Source organism: Tauraco erythrolophus, chromosome 2 (assembly GCF_009769465.1).
Source record: "Tauraco erythrolophus isolate bTauEry1 chromosome 2, bTauEry1.pri, whole genome shotgun sequence".
Lineage (NCBI taxonomy): Eukaryota > Metazoa > Chordata > Aves > Musophagiformes > Musophagidae > Tauraco > Tauraco erythrolophus.
This window is the reverse complement of record NC_141466.1, coordinates 83,055,281-83,076,351: the sequence shown is the minus strand read 5'-3', so window position 1 is coordinate 83,076,351 and position 21,071 is coordinate 83,055,281. Positions and strand designations below refer to the sequence as shown.

At 45.8% G+C, this 21,071-nt stretch overlaps 1 protein-coding gene across 1 annotated transcript in view; it reads right to left on the bottom strand.

Annotated features, from left to right (window-relative positions):
• Window positions 1–14,297: 14,297 nt before the first annotated feature.
• KIF25 (kinesin family member 25) overlaps window positions 14,298–21,071 on the bottom strand; it is a 40,625-nt gene continuing 33,851 nt past the window's right edge. Inside the window, 4 exon segments of the mRNA XM_086627099.1 lie at window positions 14,298–14,455; window positions 15,667–15,822; window positions 17,564–17,761; window positions 20,284–20,435. Coding sequence (XP_086483225.1) covers window positions 14,298–14,455; window positions 15,667–15,822; window positions 17,564–17,761; window positions 20,284–20,435 — 664 coding nt within the window.

Here is a 21,071-nt window from a genome sequence, read left to right as displayed (position 1 = left end):
CTGACTAGGGTTCTGTCATAAATTATTTTCCTTTCCTCTGGACATGTGATGACCCACTAAAGCTAGCTTTTGGAAAAAAAAAAAAGTAAATTCTTCTAATTGTACTTTGATGTAGTGTTGCCATGTTGCCCCTATTCTTATAACTTCCTGTCTTGTACTTCATACTGCTGTCCAGAACCTGCTGTGTTTCCCATATATAAATTTTTCAAGGACTTTAGAGACTCATCCAGCTTTGGTTTGGGGATGCTGGAAGGAGGTGTTTTGGTTACAGATGGAGCTTTTTATGGAGGTAAAATTAAATAATAGGCAAATATTAAGTCATCTAACTGAAGGGCTTTGTCATTTCTCTTTGTTTCTTTGCTTGGCAAGTAATAGCACCTTGCCTGCTAGGGTGGACTGCTGTGGACTGGAGTATTTAGGAAGAGTCTGTTTCTGAAGATTGGGCTTCTCGTGGTACCAGCGAATCCTGTGTGGGTTCCTTAAAAGTGATACAGTGTGAGATGGGGGAAATGTTGTTACTACACCTGATCTGCAAGGAGGCATGCCGAGTGTGGGAGATGGATGGAGGTAAGGTCGGAAGGTGTGTGCTAAAGCTGATGGGGAAGGAAGGGGTATTTTGAAACATCCCAGGTATTTCAGGTGAAGTGACAGCAGGTCCTCAGTGGAGTTCTTGGCAGTGAGATCTGAGCCACTGAAGGCTGACACGGCGTTTTAAGAGCCTGAACACTTTTTACCAAGTCATACAGTATCACACTGGTGGGTAAGCTCTGTGCTGTAGCTCCTTGTCCACCAGCAATGGTGCTTCCCCTGTCTGGATATCGTGGCTCCTGGTCAGCTTGTCCAGGCTTCTCCTGGCAGCTCTCCTTGCCCCTACCCCTGTCTCCTGTGCCCCTACGGGTGCCTGCACCTGGACCTCAGTGCCCCCACGATGCAGCCTGCCCCGTCTGCAGGTGCCTTCCCAGGCCCGTGGTGCCCAAGGACAGGCCCTGCCTTCGCGTCTCTCCTGCAGACTCGCGAGCTGCGGGGGGGAATGGAAGGGAACAAACACGTCCCCTCGAGGCTGCTTCTCCGGCCCGCGGCGGCGGTGGGGCGAGCTGAGGCGCAGAACGGTGCCTGTGGTGCTGCTCCCCGAGAAGCCTGGATGCGTCTGGGAATGGCGGAGGGGGAGCCTGGCCCAGCCCTGCCCCGCGCCCTGCCTGCCCGCTGCCGCTGCCCCGGCAGGCGCCGTTCCTCTCCCCTATATTAACAACGGGGCGGCGGGGCTGCTCGCCCCCTTCCCGCAGACGGTCCATGTGGGACAGGAGACGCAGGGAAAAGCCCGGGACGACACGCCGCTCACCGCCGCGGGGCCAGGGCCCGCCCCGCACCGTGTGGCGGTAGTGCCGGGCCGGGGCGCGGGGCGGCGCCCGAGGAGCGCGGCGGCCGCTACCCCGCGGCCGAACCTGCGGCCGAACCTCCGCCCGCCGCGTCTCCGGGGTCCCGGGCGGTGTCGGAGGCCGCGTCCCCTGGGGCAGGGGAGACGCCTCGGGCCGCTTCTGTCTGCGCATTGCCAGAGACGGAACTGCTCGCTGTCCCGGGCACGGGCACGGGCACGCGGCTGGCTACGGAACGGGAGCAGCCTGGAAAGCCCACGCAGGCCATATCCCCCGGGGAGTCGTTCCTGCACGGAGGGTTGTGCATCCACACTGCGCTAGGGACGAAGCTGCTGCTTCTTGGTCTCGGGGAATCCTTGGCGCACGGCGCTCTGGGTGTGAAATGTTGGTACGAGTTCCAAAAAACCCCTCTAACAAGTCGGTTTGTGGAAGCTGAACCCATTCGGTTCACTATGTCCTAGGAATGTTAGTCCCAGCGGCACACGCAGTTGCGACTGAGAGGCTGCAGTTGAGGCAGCGTGGCCGTATGTCTGCAGTTCCCCTCGGTGTTGCGCATGGGGCACTGCTGGAGGCAGGGCGGGTGTAGACGGGCCCTGGGTACCACTCAGCGAAGCAGTTTTCCTCACGTTGTGAGCTGCCGCCTCTCTGGGGGAGCACCTTTTCCGCAGAGCCTCTGCAGGCATCAGAGCAGCGTCACTGAGTATTTCCCCAGCTGCACCCAGGAAATACACGTACTGAATTTTTAATTCCTTACGTCATTTTTAATGATATTTGCACACTGTTGCAATCACTTGCCTGTTGCTACTTCTCATAGCCCAGCTCCACCTTCGTGACCCCCTTGGGTAGCATCTCAGTTTATAAAGTAAACCCACCTCAAAGTACTTCCCACCCCTCCTTCGCTGGCACGTGTTGTGTCCCTGCAGCTCATTTTTTGGGGGACATGCTCCAGCCCATGGCTACACTGCGTTTTCACACCGCTAGTCAGCCAGATACAGGCTGTGCCTGTCCTTCTGGACCCTGAACTTGGCTGTGGAAGGAGGAGATTGCATTTAATAGAGTGAGATGTGGATAGCAACCCTTGTGTTGGAAGTCTGTTGTTCTACCACAGAGATATAATGAGCAAAAATCATATCACTCCTTTCTGGTAGACCACAGGGACGGCTGAATATGGGCTACTGAAGAGCATAACTGTGGTATTTTAAAATTCTGCTTTATTTTTATTCCTGGAAATATCAGCCTCACATTTTTATTTTAAATCTCCTAAGTACATTTATACCAATCTTTATTTTTCTTTCTCCAATCACTGCTGTTCCCAATATGCAGTGAGCTAATTGGATATGGCATGTGCTAGAAGCCTTAAGTCTCAACCCACCACGTGGAAAATACCACTGGATACTTTAGCAACAGAAGAGCATTTGGTGTAGGAAATATTAGTTTGCATTAGCCACAGAAGGTACTTGGCCTCTTTGCTACGACCAGCTGACAAATAGGCTGAGTTGCTTAACGATCGTGGCAACAGCGACCAATTCCCACAGCCGCCTTTCCCACCCTTCTAGAAAATGAAGCTTTGAATGTGGCTCACTCTCTAACTAAGAGGTTTCAAACTGGAAGGGTTGCATTGAGACAGCCCGTCCCTACTGTTCTGCTGGGTGCAGGCTTCAGGGTGCAGGCTTCAGGGTTACCCTTCCCCCGGCACTGTCTCAGACCCAAGCGCATTCAAAAGAGCTCTGGCTATCAGGATGGAGATCCCTGAGCAAAAACATGCACTGTACGAAGCCAGGTACCTTTCTCTCCTCGATGCATAACTTCAGGGGATGAGAGCAAGGGAGGCTTTTTGCCCTCTTCTGAGGCATCCATGCTTACCCACTGCTAGAAATGAGCTCTGTGGTGCAGTTTGCTGTTCCTGGCAGTGGTATCGAAATCTTTCTTGTCTGGCTTGTGGGCTGCACTCCTATATTTAGGATTAAATTGCTCACTGTGTGCATGGAGGAAGCCTGGGAAGCCGGCCGGGCTTTTGTCTGTAGCATCTGCTGAAGTGGATCTTGAGTTCTCCACGTTTGCAGGACCAGTGACACTGGCAATGCCCCATCCTCTCCCCTGGCACACGCAGCTGCTGCTGGGGTCAGGGAGGGTTTTCTGCCCATACAATCTCTCTGTGGCTAATGCAGACTTTCTGCCGATGGTCTTTTTGGTCAGATGTGGACCGAGGGCTCCTGTAATCCCTCCATTAAAATGCTAACAAGATGTGCATTTTTGGGAGCTTGCATTCTTGGGATGGTCAAGAAGGACATGCCAGTCACAGGAGTCACTTAAGGCAGGTGAGGCACCCAAGGCCAGGTGGGCAACACTAGTATTCCCAGCTTTGACTGCATTTCTTGCAGGTGTTGCAGTACACTGTGTTTTCTTTTTGAAGCCCCAGCTCCCTGAGTCATGCTTTTGCATAAGGCTCACAGCTTGTACTAAGAAAAACAAGGAATCCTTCCCAGCCTACCTGGCTGAAGGGAAAATTTGGCAACAGGATTGCTCAAAGGGCCTACGCCAGAAGGGCAATGAAGAGAGCCCCAAGTACGGGTGTGGGTTTGAACATCTACATCCAAACTTACGCTTAGGAAATGCCTTGAGACCAAGGGTGCGGACACGGGGCCTTCCACTGGAGTGGCCATGGCCCTGGCCAGTCCTAGCCCAGCGCTGGCATTTAGCTAGCCACATCCTGCAGCAGGGGGTGAGTGACAGGGTTTGCTGTGGGAGCAGCTGGCTACAATTTTGCTTAACATTTGCTTTTTCAGTCTGCTTCAACACAAACCACTTTGAGATCCAAAGCAGAATTACTGCTGAAAAATAAGAGACCTAGCATGCTAAGGGAGAGCTCTACAGCCATGATCCTGATATTATCCTGTTTTCAGAATAAACAGAGCAGGGTAGGAGCTCTTGAAGGCTGCCTTTCCCAAGGATGTTGCCAGAGCATCTGCTCACCTTTCAGACAGCCCAGCACCTCTACGGTAATGAACTTTAAAGAATCCCCAAAGCTGATGCCCCAGACTGCTGCTGCCACCACTGTGGTCCTGCTTTGTCGATGCTGTCTTGTAGGCTCAGAGCTGCCTCTCTAACTCCAAGCAGGTGCCCACAAAACTTCAAGTACAAATTCCCCCTACGTAGAGTGTGCATGGATAAACAGAGAGCTACATGAGGCACGGTGACAGCAGGGACAGCTGTTTCAGCAATGACATCCCAGGCGTGGAGGAGCATGAAGTGGTTTCTGGAGTCCCTGAGCTGCTCTCCTCTGCCCAAGGGAAAGAGCCAGATAGAGTTTCTGGTTGTTCAGGTGTTTACCTTGCTGCAGCTGGTAGCAGGTCCAGGTGGAGGGTGCTGTAGAGGAGGACAATCAAGGCACAGGAAATTAGCTCTCTTCTGAGGAGGAGAGCCAGAGAAAGGAGAAGGTCTCTGCAGATTAACATGCTCTAGTGTTGCGGTCCTGTGGATGAGCTGCCCAGGAGAGAAGTAAGGAGAGCCCTGCTGGGGTGGTGGGGTGAGGCTTGCTTGCTTCTCAGTCTTGCTCAAGTGTTGTTTGTCAAGAGGGATTTTTAACCAGGATTTCAGGAGCTGCTGTATCCTCACCAGCAGGAGCCCTCCCAGGACCTGCACAGTGACTGTGCGGTAGCTCGATTCTCTTCCTCTGCCCCGTGCCCCCACGCAACTGCACGTTTTTGTACAAATTCTTCAGCCTTTTGTCTGTACGCCACGGGAGCTGAGCTCATGGCTTGCAGCTGGGATTGCACAGGTTGTGATGTTTTGATGTGCTGGGATTTATGGGACTGAGGTAGGAGAGGTTAACACAAACCTGCTCTGCTGAAAAATGTAGACCTATGGCTTGTGTCTCATGACTCGACAGTGGCTGTTGTGAGCTGCCTGCAGTCACGCAGTGTCTGTATCTGTGTGTCCATCTAAGTCCTCTCTTGGTGTTCATGTGGGCAAACAGAAGAGCTGGTGCTGGTGAACGGGCAGGTGGAGCTTCTTACATTCAGGCATCACGGTCTCATCCTGCCCCTTGCTGTGGCAAATGCTATGCAGAATTTAGCAGGTAGACCAAATTCTGGTAAAGGAGCAGAACTGAGGCTCAGATCTGACTATACACCTCTTCTACCTCCCTTCGAATTGCCCGTTCCCCGCATCACAGCTGCTCATCTGGTACAGGCAGTTTCAGAGTCTTCATGAGCCAAGATGAGAGGAAGGACAAAAGAGTGCAAAGGATACATCACTATAGTGTCTTGACTGATCTAAGGAGCTTGCTACCAAGAGGTGTTGCTCTGCTATCATGGCATTAGGTAGCCAGGAGTAGCAAAAGATATTGCTGTAACTTCCAGCTGGTATGTGTCCATGGTGAATCTACAACAGCTTTCCACAAAGAGGCATTTTAAAGCCTTTCTTCTGCATGGAGACTGGGAAAGCAGTAGATGGGATACATGTCTCTCCATAAGACAGCATCAGTGGGGGATGCCCAGAGTCATGATGCGCTTTATGGCCCCTTGCATTCACTGGAGGTAGCCTGGGCAGTGGCTGTCATGCTGCCTGGTACCTTCCCAACACCCAGTTTGTAGTCCCTCTGGGTTGAACCCTATGCCATCTCCATAGGTGTCCTTGTTTGGATACTGCAATATTGAATCATCTCTTGTGAACTTTGTCCTGTCTGTTGGGAAGTGCTTCCCACAAGTCGGACACCGTGAAATAACTTGTCAGATCTGGCTGCCTAAGCTCAGTTACTTTATGAAGCACTGAGAGCATCAGCAGCATAAGCACTGGCTAGTCCTTCTCCATGGATTCAGCCTCAGCAGCAGACCCAGCTGGAGCAGCGTGGGCTGCTCCTCCAGCTCCTTTTGAAGTGGCGTGTGGATGAGCATGTGCATCCGCCTGCGCTGAGCCACCTACCCCAGGGTGGGCTTGGGAAATGGGTCAGAAGAAAAGAAATGTGGATACCTGGATCTCAAATACAGATGAAACTCATCAGAGCAGGTGTAATGCACATAGTGTTGGGAATGTCGGTGCTGCCTGGCCAAAGCGCGTAGGGCTGAAGTATGGGAGATCTGTGGCTAAAGCATGAAGAAGGACTACTTGCTAATGCATCAGCTGCTCTGCAAAATGCTCATGTTTCTGAAGCTGGTTGTGAGTTTAACCTGGAGCTTCTGTTATTCCAAACGCCAGCTCAGAGCATGTAGAGGGCAGAGTCTGTGTGTGCCTGCGTGCTCAGAAAGAGGTGGCTCAGACTGCTAAACCCCCAAACATCTGAAGTGAGGCAGGAAGTATCATCTTCTGTCTCTTGGATCTTCAAAGCTTCTGGTGTGGCTTCCAAAGCTTTTTATAGTAGTGGGGTGGGTTTTGTTGTTTTGTTTTTATTTTACTTTGGAAGAGAGAAGGAACTGATTAGTAAAGTCTAGAGGAAAATGAGAGGGAAAGTCACTCCTTCTGTTGCTTGCCTTTAAGTGAACTGCTGGCTAGTGACTCATCCCAGCCAGGATAGTAATTTCATGTAACAGAAAAAGGGCAAGAGGGGACACGTGTTAGAGGAGATTCTTGCAGGCATGAAGCTGGAGGAGCTGGAAGAACACGGGGGTGATAACTCAGCTTAACTGTGGTTCCCCAGGGAAATGAGCAGAGGTGAACTTTAAGCCTGCAAGTCTGTGGATAAAATGTGCAAATCCCATGTTCCCGGAGTTTGGTAACTATGGACTTTTTCCCCCACATTGTTTCTATCAAAGCTAATGCTAAATACTTGTTCCTGATAGCTGGAGTGCTACAATTCTCTTCTCTTGTTGCTGAACTTAGGCCCTGCTGTTTGAACTGCTAGTGCAGACATCTGAATGTGTTTGGTCACTTGACTATTTAAGTGTTTCAGCAGGTTTTCTGAGTCTGATCTCCACGTCATTAGAGCAGTGTCATGTACTGAACAAACAAAAGGTGAATTTAGAGCATTGCATCATGTCATTGAAATATTGAGTTTGGGGCTCCTCTTCCAATTGTTTTGTCTGATCAGTCTCAAACTCTTGGGTATGAGGAAGAGGGTTGGTTTTGTTTTGTTTTTATCCGAGATCTTAGGTGAAAACACAGGAGGAGGGGAGTGTTGTCATGAAGCAAAGAGGTGGACAAAATAATCTCTTGAAAATGCTCTCACAGCCTGAGGGTTCAGCGAGGGATGTGCAGTGGAGCACACAGATGCATTGCCCAGTGGCTTCAGCACACTCTGTGCAGCCCCACATGGTTCCTGCCCTGTGTCACTTCTAAATGTCGCTGAAGAATATTTCGACGCAGCTTTGGGACAGTTATTGTTCAGACACGTTGCCAACCTTAGTCAAGACCACAGGCACCTTTCTGCTCTTAAAGATGAATTCAAATAAACAAAACTGAATGCAGCTCTCCACTCCTCTGGCGTGCCAGGACATACTTACGTGACTTCAAGAAGGCTCAAATTTTATCTTAGATTTTTTTGTCTCTCTTATATAAATGAAATTAAAAGAGGCAAATGCATTGTTAGTTAAAACCTGGTTTTATGAAAATGGATGTAAGAAAAGACCAAAAGAAGGGTAGGCAACATTTCCCCTCACTCATGCCCTTCAATTAGGTCACCCTGTGCCCTCCTTTGTATGGTGTGTGGCTAGCATTTTTGTCTGGCTGGGGCTGTGGTTAATGTTGTTGCTCAAATGCCAAGTTGGTTTTGTGAAAGGCTGTGGTACCTTTGGTGTTCCTCCGCTTTGGGCCGGTCTGCTCCTCCGTGAGCCGACACTGCTGCCTCTTCCTCTGGCTGGAAGGGGCTTGCAAAGCCCGTCAGCTGGCAACTGCTTGTCCACAGCAGGAGCTGAAAGCCTTTCCCAACAACTGCTTCGTTCTGCCTGCGCCTCGCGTTCTGCAGAGGTTTGGAAAGTGCTTCATAAAATGGAATCAGCAATTTAATAACAAATTAAACATTTTTGTGAACCTTCCAATGCTAATTATGGTTTTCCTAGCCTGGCTAAAACCAAGAGCAGCCTCTCGTTGTGGTGTGGCTGCTGCCAAGGCATGAAGCCACATGTGGAAATTAAATATATAATTTTTCAAATGTCAGCATAGGTTAAGGTTTTCTTTAAGAGTGGGCCAAAGGCACTGGCTGGTTTAATGTCTGCTTTTTTTAACCCCCTGATGAGATGCAGCACTGTTAAGCAATTGTGGATCACGTTGCTTCCTTGGGCTCTGCTGATAAGAATACTCCTAGGTGGTGAGGAAGATTAATGGCTTGTCTGCAGAGGGTGCAGGGTGTCATGAACTGTAGTGTGAAGTTGCAGTGTGCCAGCCACGTGCTCGGCATGGGGCTGCTCTCAGGGGCGCGTTAAGGTGCCCTGAACAAAGGTGTTCCTTGTGGGCTCTGAAAAAACATCCTCACAGGGAACTGATGGGGAGCAGCTACTGTGCCATACGCTCTGCTCTGCCCTGTCGCATGCTGCCTTTCCCTATTTGGAAAGCTGGGTGCTGCATGTGAACTGGGGACAGATTTGCAGAGGCTGAAAGAAGGTGGTTTGGACTGGTGCTGCAGAGCTTAACGTTAGAGCTGGCTAGGTGTAGTAGGGATCAAGACTGAAAAAATAAGTGAAAACCACCGCAGCGGTTGTATATCCTTCAGAGCAGGTCCTTGAGCCATCAGTTTCCCCAGCCATGGCAAACTGAGAGCCGGGGCTCTAAACCCTTTGCCTGGACTCCTTCGCTAGATTAGGAAGGCAGAGGATCTTGCTGAAAGTGGATCTGTCCTGAAGCTCTTTTCCTTGGCTGCAAGAGGAACCAACAACCAAAGTCGATAAATTCCGTCTGTAACGATAAATCCACAGAGAAACATGGACACCATGCTGTACTTTTTGGGCCAAATTTTGGACTTGTACCTTGAGGGTTATTGTTTGATTCTAGATATGTCTAGACTTCTCTTGCTAACTTTGTGTAGGCCTATGTGTATGCGTACCTGTATATTTTTGCCCTAGACAAGCACTGGCTGCTATTAGGACTTGGGGGTTGGTCTAGTAGAGTCCCATTTTCCCTGCCCCGTCTCCAGATCTGCTGGATGTCCTACAAGCCAGAGCATTCACTGTGTGGGTAGAGACATGAGCTCAAATCCTCTGCCTTTGAACTGGATCCAAATTTTCTGCCTTCTGTGAGGGTGCTTGGCCCATGGGTTGGAGGATGTATGAGCACAGTGGCAGAGGTGAGGGATGTTCACAGCGTGGAAGCAGCTTCCACCTTTACGTAAGGTGCTCGGGGTACATTGGCATGAATACCAGACCCTGGGCCTCCCAGGCAGCTGCTGTGCTGGGTCAGGCTTCGCACCAGTGACTCCTTCACCAACTTGACACTAAACTGGAACGCTGGATACTGAAGTTTTCACAAGACTAAATTCTCTTGTGCTTGCTGTGGTTTCAGTAATTTTTTGAGGAGGAGGCTCCTAGCTACTGTCGCTAAAAGGGTTTGCTCAGCCCATCTGCAGGGCAAGGAAGAAGGCAGAATAAATTTGAGAGGGGCTGCTGAAGGCCAGTTCAAAGGGTAGCTGGGGTTTGTGGTGCCTTGCATTGCTGCGTGGAGGAATGCCTATTTTGTACGGCCGGCCAGGGGATGGTGGAAGGTGTGTCGTAGCTGCACACTGGCTGAACTGTCACAGGGGAAAGCGGGGGCTCGGGGGGGAGAACGAGAGCTCAGCAGTAAAACGTTAACATGCTGACTGCCACCAAGGCAGGCTGATCGTGGATAGGAAAGAGGACACCCCTCCACCAACATGGCTTCACTAAGGGCAATTTGTGCCTGACAAATTTGGTGGCCTTCTACATACAACAGGGTTACAGCGCTGGTGGATAAGCGAAGAGCAACTGACATCATCTACCAGCACTTGTTCAAAGCATTTGACACTGTCCCGCACAACATCCTCCTTGTCTCTAAATTGGAGAGACATGGATTTGATGGATGGACCACTCAGTGGATAAGGAATTGGCTGGATGGTTGCACTCAGAGAGTTGTGGTCAACAGCTCAACGTCCAAATGGAGACCAGTGATGAGTGGAATTCCTCAGGGGTCAGTATTAGGGCTGGTACTGTTTAACATCTTTGTCAGCAACATGAACAGTGAGATTGAGTGCACCCTCAGCAAGTGTTCTGAAGACACTAAGCTGTGTGGTGTGGTCAACATACTGGAGGGAAAGGATGCCATCCAGAGGGACCTTGACAGGCTTGAGAGGTGGGCCTGTGTGAACCTTATGAAGTTCAACAAGGCCAAGTGCAAAGTCCTGCACATGGGTTGGGGCAATCCCAAGCACAAGTACAGGCTGGGTGGAGAATGGTTTAAGAGCAGCCCTGAGGAAAAGGACTTGGGAATGTTGGTGGATGACAAGCTCAACATGAGCTGGCAATGTGGACTTGCAGCCTAGAAAGCCAACCATTTCCTGGGCTGCATCAAAAGAAGTGTGGCCAGCAGGTCGAGGGAGGTGATTCTGCCCCTCTACTCTGCTCTCGTGAGACCCCACCTGGAGTACTGTGTTCAGCTCTGGAGTCCCCAACAGAAGAAGGACATGGAGCTGCTGGAACGAGTCCAGAGGAGGGCCACGAAGATGATCAGAGGGCTGGAGCACCTCTCCTACGAAGACAGGCTGAGAGAATTGGGGTTGTTCAGCCTGGAGAAGAGAAGGATCTGGAGAGACCTTCTAGCAGCCTTCCAGTACCTGAAGGGGGCCTACAGGAAAGCTGGAGAGGGACTTTTTACAAGGGTATATAGTGATAAGACAAGGGGCAATGGCTTTAAACTGAAAGAGGGTAGATTTAGATTAGATATAAGAAAGAAATTCTTCACTCTGAGGGTGGTGAGATACTGGAACAGGTTGCCCAGAGAAGTTGTGGATTCCCCATCCCTGGAAGTGTTCAAGGTCAGGTTGGATGAGGCTTTGAGAAACCTGATGTAGTGGAAGGTGTCTCTACCCATGCCAGGGGGATTGGAACTAGGTGATCTTTAAGGTCTCTTCCAACCCAAACCATTCTATGATTCTGTACTGAGTAGCTCTCTCTTCAAAACTGTGACCCAATCACTCAGCTGAGCTGGTGGGAGGCAGAGCAGGGTTGAGAGTGCTCTTGCTTCAATGCACCAAGAGACCAGCTGAACTCTGGATTATGCACGCATGGGCTTCACTGAAAGGATTTTATCCTGATTTGTATAGATTTTTCTCTCATTTGCCTGCACCTCTGCCCTTCCAGAAAGCAAAGCTGTATTAGCAAATAGACTACATGGGCACTCTTAAACAACTACCTCTTTTCTGGTGTTTATGATCTCCTGTCTCAATTTTTTTGAATCCTTTCTAATATTACTTTCTTTCTGTCAGTGTTGGTATGTGTGTTTCAGCTTTACAGTGTGAAGATGACGAAGATTGGTTTATCAGGATAGGTTTTGGCCAAGAAAGGAAATCTTCAAGTCAGCTCTGTGAATATCTGTCACACCTGCTTTTCTAACATAGCTGTCATTTCAAAGCTTGAAAGATCTGAAAACTGAAAAAAATATAGCACAGAAGTATAGGGCCTTGCATATGTTGTCTTCCTTGCTCCTCAGGACGTCTCTTACATGTCTGAAGATCCCTGCCTCTCCTTTAGCAGGTCTGAGTGAATCTTCAGGCAGAAGACATTTCAGCTTAGATGCCAGAGTAAAGCCATTTCACACTTACAGCTTTTACCCTTCTTTCCTTCAGTGCATCACATCTGACACTAGGATTGAGCAATCATGTCTCTCTAACCCAGGAAATTCCAAAACTGAAAGTTCTTAGAGCAAAAATGTTAACTTTGCTGCCCTGCATATCCTGTACACTTCACCGTGTAGGTCAAACAGCAAGTGATATGCTACACTGACAAGGAAAACAGGAATAAGGAATGCTGCATATGCACAATTTGGCAGAGTTAATGTAGAAACTTAAACTTTTGGTATTTGCTGATATTTGAGGAGTTTATTTCTCAGCTTTAACAATAAATATTGCTGGTTTTCCCCTACCACACAGACGGTAAATAAACACTAAGTTTTGAAGAGCAGCTCCAGAAAAGAAAGTGCAGTTGATGACAAGTTACATTTCTATGTAACAATTAGGAAATGCCAAATCCTTAAAAATATTTGAGGAACTTACTTAAGGATGCTGGTGGAATCATTGGGCCCTCCCTTGTCACTTACTTAACCTCTTTTAGAGCTCTAATCTGGGCCGGTTTAGTAGCCTAAATGAGATGAAGGTGAGCTTGAAGCCGTTTGCTCCAGCATTTCATTTCGCAGGCTAACCTTCCTCGCTCTGACAGCTTCTCACCTGAGATTGCTTTAGTGACCATTCAGCTTTGCAAGGTTCTTTTCCTGCCCATCTGGTCCTGCTGGAATCAGGTAAAAAGTTAAGGCGTTTTTACTCTCGTGACACTATTGAGGCAAACAACTATTATTACAGCTCTCCAGTTGTGATGCTCATGTTCTGAGCATCAGAGTGCTGCATGCAATGCAGCAGCTGTTACATATTCGAGGGTGAAATTCCAATAACAGTATGATATATAGCCTCTGGATAAATATTTATGTTTGTGAAGTTTAAGTGACTTGGAGTACTAGAAACTGCAGCCTTTTGGGCAGACCACTGCAATTTAAGCCTTCTTGCAGTGACCTACCAATGACCTCTCTCCCAGTCTAGAGGCAGAGTGATGGCTGGAGGTAAAAATTTGGAGTAGATCCTGAGGCCTTTGCTGAGCAGCAACGTAGCACATAAAACATGTCAGATGTTATTTGAAGCCAGCTACTTATCTCAGAACCACTTCTCATCTCTAATATTGCTTAAATGTCTTTGAAACTCCTCCCAGGGTAGCGTCATTCACAAACCCTGCATGGCATCTCAACGTTGGCGCAAGAGGGTGAAAGCCGCTTGAAGATGAGAAGCATCATATCACAAGCTGGGTTTTATTCATCTGATGGATGGGAAGTGCGTAGTTATCCTTTTCTAATGTGCAGGTACATCTTCAACGTTGTGATGTGTTTAACTTGTTCAGAAATGCAAGTGAAACAACAGGCCAGACTACTACTAAAACAGTTGTGTATTTTAGGTCCCATTAGCCTTTAGGATCTGTAGTTCAGGGTCTTTCAGCACTCATGGAGAAAAAAAAAAACAAACAAAAACCACCCCAAAACAGGGAAAGCTGTAGTTCTAGTGAACTACTCTGAGGCAGAGTTGCGATTCGCTCCAACCACTTGGGTGTGTTTTCAAAAAGTCATATAATCCCTCATTTGCTTTCTAAGCTACATTCCAGAGGGATAACAGATATAGCCTTACTCCCTTTTCTTCATCTCACTAGTGCCATTATTTCCTACCTAAACAAGCAGAGAACAGAACTCCATTCAATACAGCTGATGGGCTCCTTTACACTCCTACCTGTTGATAGTGCATTAGGAATGACGCCATCCATGTTAGACAGAAGAGCAAGCCACGATGACGTGCCTCATTTTAAGCCAAGCTGAGGAGAAGTATTTCACTCATTGTTTTGAAGCACTGGAATGATATTTAGACTCCTGTCTTCTACTGAGAAAACAAAACGTGCTCTTGGCCTTTCAGAAGTGAGCCATCCTAAATCAGGGCTCTGTTGACTTAGTTCTACTTGCCCAAAGGAAACACATCACCAAAACCATGTCTTGAAGTAGCTTTCCTAGAAAAGCCTGATTTATTTCTACGCCATTCCACCATGGCTGGTAGCTGTTGTCAATACTTGCTATTATCCTTGGAGCAAGAACATTATCAGCAGGTTTATGGCTTACTAATGCCACATTGAGGATTGTTTATTTTATCTGGCAGTTATCTAAAAGAATGGCTTTAGGACAACAATATACATTTCAGTCTGAGGAACTCATTAATAATACTTTAATCCACAGGAGTCTTAGGTTTTATTTTGCTTTACTCTGCACTGGAAAATTTTTTTTCTTGACTTGTCCTCTCTGAACTTGCCGAGCACGAGTTCCAAATCCCAGAGACTGCATTGATTCTGTTAAGTACTTCTGGTCAGGAGAGATACACAGCATCACCAACAGTTTAGCATCACCTCCTAAAAGCAGGAAAAAGACAAAACATACTTATTTATCTCACTATTTTCAGTAAGTTCTACACTGGTAATGTACTGATTCACACAACGAGCACAGGCTACTGTTGCTTTTATGAAGCAAAAGACCATACGTGAAGAGGGCTGTTGAACACAGCTCTTTCAAGGGAAGTCTATATCTAACAATTTGATATTTGCCCCAGTAGAATAAATGCTTCACAATTTGTAATGTAGATTCTTTTTCCCCCTTCTAGCTTCATCAGTTAGTCTGCGTGTATGCTATGGGTCTGGGCATTTCATTAAGCTTTGTCAAACGTTTGTAAATTCAGGGTAATGGCAAAATAGCTTATTTGTATGAAAATAAAGCAGAACAGATTTAGAAGTTCACAGAGAATAATTAAACAAACAAGGAAATTGCCACGTTCAACACTTCACCTAAACATACACCAAGTCATAGACTAGGCATGGTTAAAACCAGGCTCAGTGCCCATACAACATAGCTCCTTTGGCTTTCCCTTTTCACAGTGAGGACTCCAGCACTAGGTAAAATTCAAAGTTCAAGCAAAAATTAATAGTCTTTCATAAGCTCTAAAGAACTGTTACCTCAGCCACTGTCAATGCCTTGAACTGCAGACTAAAGGGCTGCTGCTTTCCGGCTGAATTAAAATAGACTAATATAGTATATAGATGGACACAAATCTGACATTACTGCAGGAATTACACTTGCTTTAAAACTATTTCTGCATAGGTGAGGAGCTCGAGAAGAGGAGGTGACCCAAACACAAAAGAAAGTTGTAGCACAGTAGATGCGTATGTTCCAGAGTCCCTCTCCTTTGTCTTACTGCTACAGGGCACAGTGTTAAGGAACGTGTAAATATGTGACTACACCCTGTAGTAATAAAGATTAAAGCTGAATTTGTAAACTCTACCTGACATGAAACACCAATGAAATGCAATTATTACCCTTTACACAATCCTATTAGATACGTGATTTTTTTCCAAGTATATTCCTAAACTGAACCTTGGAAACAGCAAGGTTTAGCCAAATTCAGGAGGAGTTCAGAACTCTCACTGTGTACTCACACTGCTCCAAAGCCAGAGCCTTTGAATAGAGGCCCATGTACAAGGGAAGAATAGAAGATCATCCTCTAGTTTTACACAACAAAGGAGGGGAAAGAAATCTATATTGTTGAACAAAAGTCAGAATGATTCCTCACCGACAGAGTCCTGAAGCAAATGCGTAAGTTTGCTGTTTCGATACGGTACATGCGATCGCTGTTCCGCTATCGCTCCAAGAACGTCTGCGAGGGCAGACAAGCTGCGGTTAATAAAGGATGTCTCTCTCAGCGCTGCACCTGTCACTCCCGACATACCTAGCACCGTGTGGAAAAAGGCAAGGGTAAGACTGAGCAAAACTACTTCAACTGTAATTGTGAAAAATTCTGTTGCTGTATCATCTGCTTTTGCCACAGCATTTTTGAACACAAATTCTGAACCGTGACTTCCAGTCCACCCTTCCAGACTGCCAATACATTGTTCAGTACTTCTCTTCTTTGAAGGAAGGTTAAAAAAGGTTCAGTGCTTGCAGATGGTCTGAAGTATCTCACGTTAAAGTCGATCTCTTCAGCTGTACAATGCATCTTGTCTCCATATGTATTTTTGGAACTGAGAAAGTAGCAACACCATACGATCAGACAAGACTATGCTGCTTTTGAAAACATCAATCCACAGTGCCTCCAGAGAGAAGCCTGTTGAATTCCACCATTTGTTGTAATAGTTAATTGTCTCATCTGTATCCCTTAGAAGAACATGAGTGACACTGATGGCATAAGCTGCAGAAACAAAACTGTACAGCAGCCATAAGCGTGAGGGCTTTATGCTCACCAAAGTCTATAAGGTGCTGCTCTTTGTGGTGTGATGCGCTGTGAGGAAATCGATACAGGAAAACGATGCTCTTCTGCATCCACCCAGCATGGTGCTAGGTAGCTACGCTGCCCTTCAGCAACACTGGAAAGGTTTGGTCTACGATGCTGATGTACACTTAAAGTGTGTGAGATGGCTGCTACTGCTGATCACTTAGATTTGTCCACATTTTAAAACAATTAAGAGTTAACAGCTGGTCTCACTTTTATCAGAATAAGTAAGTCCAACATCTTCAAATCTCCACCAGCGTAGCCGATGGCCGAAGTTAGTCTGCTATATGTGCTGGGTCACATCTAACACTGATGTAAGTGAGCACAGTTCTCCGGTGGCCTTCACCGGAGCATCTAGCCCACCAAGCCCTAAACCAGGTAAACGTTTGTCCTGGTTGAACTGAGGGAACAAACACACACACTCTGGCTCAATTTACATATTTACATGTTTACCAAACAGTTTCCGGCACCTAGAGCATATGAAAAAGATAATATATTGTATTAGGTTTCTCTGTAGAACAAAAGTTTAACAGTGAGCAACAGCAAGAACTCTTGGCAGTAAAGTAAAAGACTCTTTCATAATACTGGTTTAGTTTTCAAAACATTATTTCTGGAATGGTACATTTGGCTGCATGGCTTTTCTTGGTAAGAAAGCTTGTCTTTTAGGAAATAATCAAGTTTTTGAAATTATTGTGTGCACAGAGGAGGTGAGGGGGCAAGGGGGAAGAAAACGCTTTGAAGAAACAATGAAAACAATACTATCTTTTCAACACTATGCTTCCTCCAAGACATTTTCCACAATAAGGCAGAAAAACCCACACATGATGATAAAAATTATTACAGCTATTTGTAATATTTCAATAATTTATGCACTTTAAACATTTCTGTACAAAGATATGCTAATTTCCAGAATAGAAAAACAGACTTAATAAAACCAGCCTGAACAAATAATATACCTACGATATGGGTAACCACCCTGGGCTTATTTTAGGCTTATGCAGTCAGATTTTCAGATAAACTGTACTAGTGTAAAACTGGAACAATCAGGCCCACAAATTTTGTTTATGTCAGGATCTGTGGGTTTAAACCACCCTCTGTGTGAAAGCAGGGTAGCATATATCCCTACATAAAGAGGTAAAGGCAGCTATTGTACCCTAGATCTGGCAGGATCCGTGCCCATCAACAGACAACGTTCACTTACCAACACACTCGCTACCAGCGAGATCCACCAGCTGCAACCTGGTTTTGACTTGCTTCGGTTTCTCAGTGGCTTCAAGTTGTGCTGGTGAAGAGGCTCTGGAAGAAGAGGTGGATTTATTGTCTCTCATTTTTTGTGGAAAGGTGCAGGAAGCCTCTTTATTTAGTCTCTGACTGGTTTGTTCATCTTCCCATGAAGCACCTGGTTAATGAGAAAAAACAAACAGTGAGAGCCTCTCACTGACACTGGAAATTGAGATGGGGTGAAATGAGGCATCCAGAGGGGAAGTACAGCAGCTGCTGTTTTAGGCTGTTCTAACAGAAGCAATATACAAGTCAGAATCAATGGCAAGGGCAGACTGAATGACTTTTTCTATCTTGTTTAAGATTTTGTTCATCAAACCGATTGTATCAGTTGGTAACAAGACTTGAGTGTAGGTTCTCTTGTATCTAATACACCTATTGTTCACACTGCAATGTGGAAAACAAGAGTCCAGTAAGGAATTTAAAGGGCATTTTTTCATGTTTTAGATTGACTGCATCCAAAGTGAGATTTTCAATGTTGAGAGCAGTAAGCCCTGAAGTCCGTTTCTATGTATTTGAAACATCCCCTGCTGATGCTCTGGCAAAAAAAAGTTCATCCTGCCTCTTCTATTTGTTCTTTGCTGCTGTTCCCTTTAGACTTCCTTCAGCCCTCATATGCCACTGCTGCATCTCCACATGATGAGCTGTTAGCATCAATACTATTACTCCCACTTGTTCAGGTTGGTTACCTACTACTCCTGGTAGTTCTGTAACTGCACTAGACTGCTTTATATCCTTCCTCTTCCTCAGCAGCAGCCTCTGGCTTTCTCTCTCTACTGGGAAGGAAGAGGAAGACAGATTCTCTGGGAAAGCTGCTTTGACATTAACTTAGTAGGAGTATATGCAAAAGGGCTTTCCCAAAGCAGTTTTACTTTTTTCCTTCACTGTTTTGGTTTACATCCATCTCTCTCTCTGTCTCGGAAAGACATAGAAGAATAAAAGGCACACACTCTGATACAGGTAACAGAGACAACAGACTCTCCTGGGGACTTAAAGAGTCTTGTTGCAATAGTACCAAGTTCCCAGCTGCAAAACTTGAGCAAGGAACAGGCTGAATTGAGTTGCAGAGCACTGTATCTCTCCAGCTAGACTGTTGCTAAAACCCAAGCCAGCTGTTCACAGTGTAGATGGAGCAGCTGTGTTGGTTTGCACAGAATAAATGGCTTCAGGCCACACAATGTAAAAATAAGTGTTCTCACTCCTCTTCAGTTTGAGACAAGGAAATTAAAAAACTGCTGTCCTCAAACAACAGATATTACTGAAACAAAATGCTAAAAGACCTAAATCAAACCTGAAAAAGTGCTGGCTTGTCAACCTTGGCTTTAGGTGCAGAACTCATCACAGACTTTACAACTTTTTATTTAGTGACTTAGATCTCCAGTGCTGAGATATTTGACAATCGCACCTAGCTTTTAAATCAGGAGTTTCTCCTTTTAAAGAAGACAGAAGGTGCTGTCATATTGCTGTTGCAAGGTCCCATTTGCAGTGCTGCTCTACCCCTCCATATTGCACATCTTCATCCATGTGCTATGAGTTGAAAGCCTGAGTCTGCATTCAACATAAATTAGACACTTCTATGGAGCTTTGCTGCCAGACAACTGGTGTAGTAGGGTGACTGCAATCTGAAATGGCAAAAGGAAGTCTGGACTAGACAATATGGCTGGTGCACTAACGGTGCAAACACCGTGTTTTGAAAAGTAACATCTGTCTGATTGACAACAATCTGGAACTGGCTACAGCTAACATCTGGAATGCTGGAGCTGCAACTTGTGAAGTAACCGTGTCTTTTGGCAAGGCCCACAGGTAAGTGAGGGCACTGTTTGTTCTCTTTTGCTAATATTGTTGGTTTAATTTCTGATAGCAATCTAAGAGAAAAAATGTTAAATATTTTCCACTTTCTAAAACCATATTGTTGTTGCAGAGTATGAAGGAGATGGCCCTCAGCACTAGAAGCAGAGAGTCTAATTACAACATGAGAAAAAGAAAACAAGGTTAACCCCCAAAATCTGAAGTTATTCTTAAAGCAATAAACTGGTAAGTCTTGGTGCGGTAATGAAAAATAGAAATATAGGTTTTGCCACAGTAAGTAAGACAACTATGTCATCTGTTCCTACAGTGGCCCGTTATTTATAGTCCAAGAGACTCTGAATTTAATGCAGTGGGTAAAAAAATAATCTTTCTCATCCGAAAAAACGATGATCTCTAAAACGCATAGTTAGCTTTACCATAAACTTAGCATGAATAATTATATGATATGTCATATGAAGTTATTTAACTACTGTATTTGAGCATCTATCTTATTGATATCTTACCTATCTTATCCCTTATCTTATGACTTATTGATAAAATTTATTTCCTTAGTTGTTTCATGCTATAAAACTTCAAGAACTTCGTAAGTCAAGACATGTAAAGAAAAGTGAAAATTTTTATGAAAGTGAGAGTTTCAGTAGCATTCAGCCACCAAACTAGTCTGTTATTTAAGAAGGTACACAGAAGTTAAACAATGGAAAAGAACTGAGGGAATGTATTAAACATTGAAAAAAGAAGGAAAAAACAATAAGAAAAATCTCTTAGTCCACAGGCTATTTTAAAAAAAAAAACAACTGACTCTGGATGTATTTTAGTTAACATCCCACTTACCAAAGATATCTCCAGAGACGATTGTGGTTATGGTCAATGTAACTACCAGATGAGAACGAGAGGAATGAGCATGCACCAGTGTTGGGTGCCTGACTCTCAGCTGTAGGCCTTTCTTGACTAGATGCAAAAATTCAGATGCATTTTCAACAGTCCTAGGAAGTAAAGAAACAAGCAGAAGATTTAACTTGACTCACAGTAAAAACCACTCGAGAAAGGTAACTTAGACCTGAATCTGGGCATTTCCACTTCCCCACTCTTCTAACTTCTTATAGTAATCTCAGTTTTTAGCTGCACAAACAACCGTATATAGACTTTTTCAGGTGGGATATAGTCCAAGATGAAAATTCAAGACAAAAGCCATGATGTAGTACTGAAAGCACAGAAGTGGCCTGCCAGCCTTGCAGGTCTATAAGTGCTGTAGCTCAGCTCTAGAAGTGACTGAAATTTCTATACCTCCACACTTTGGAAGAAAAGACACAGATTTAGACATTGCTGGAATCTCTTATCTTACACAAGTGGAGTTGTCCAGTAGTCCCTTTTCTTTGGGAGGTACAGAATTAGGGAAAAAAAAACCATTTCTCTGGGCCTTTGGAAATCAAAATTTGGATTTGGAATTAAAACCAGAATCCTTGGAAAAAAGTTCAGTTCCACTGTTCAATGAGCAGGGACTCCAGCACAGTGTCAGAACAGACAGGCATAAGTTTCTATAGACCATTTTATCTTGTACTATCTGTTTTCTTTTCTATTTAAAGGAAATACTGCAAGTACAACCAATCGAAGGGCAAAAA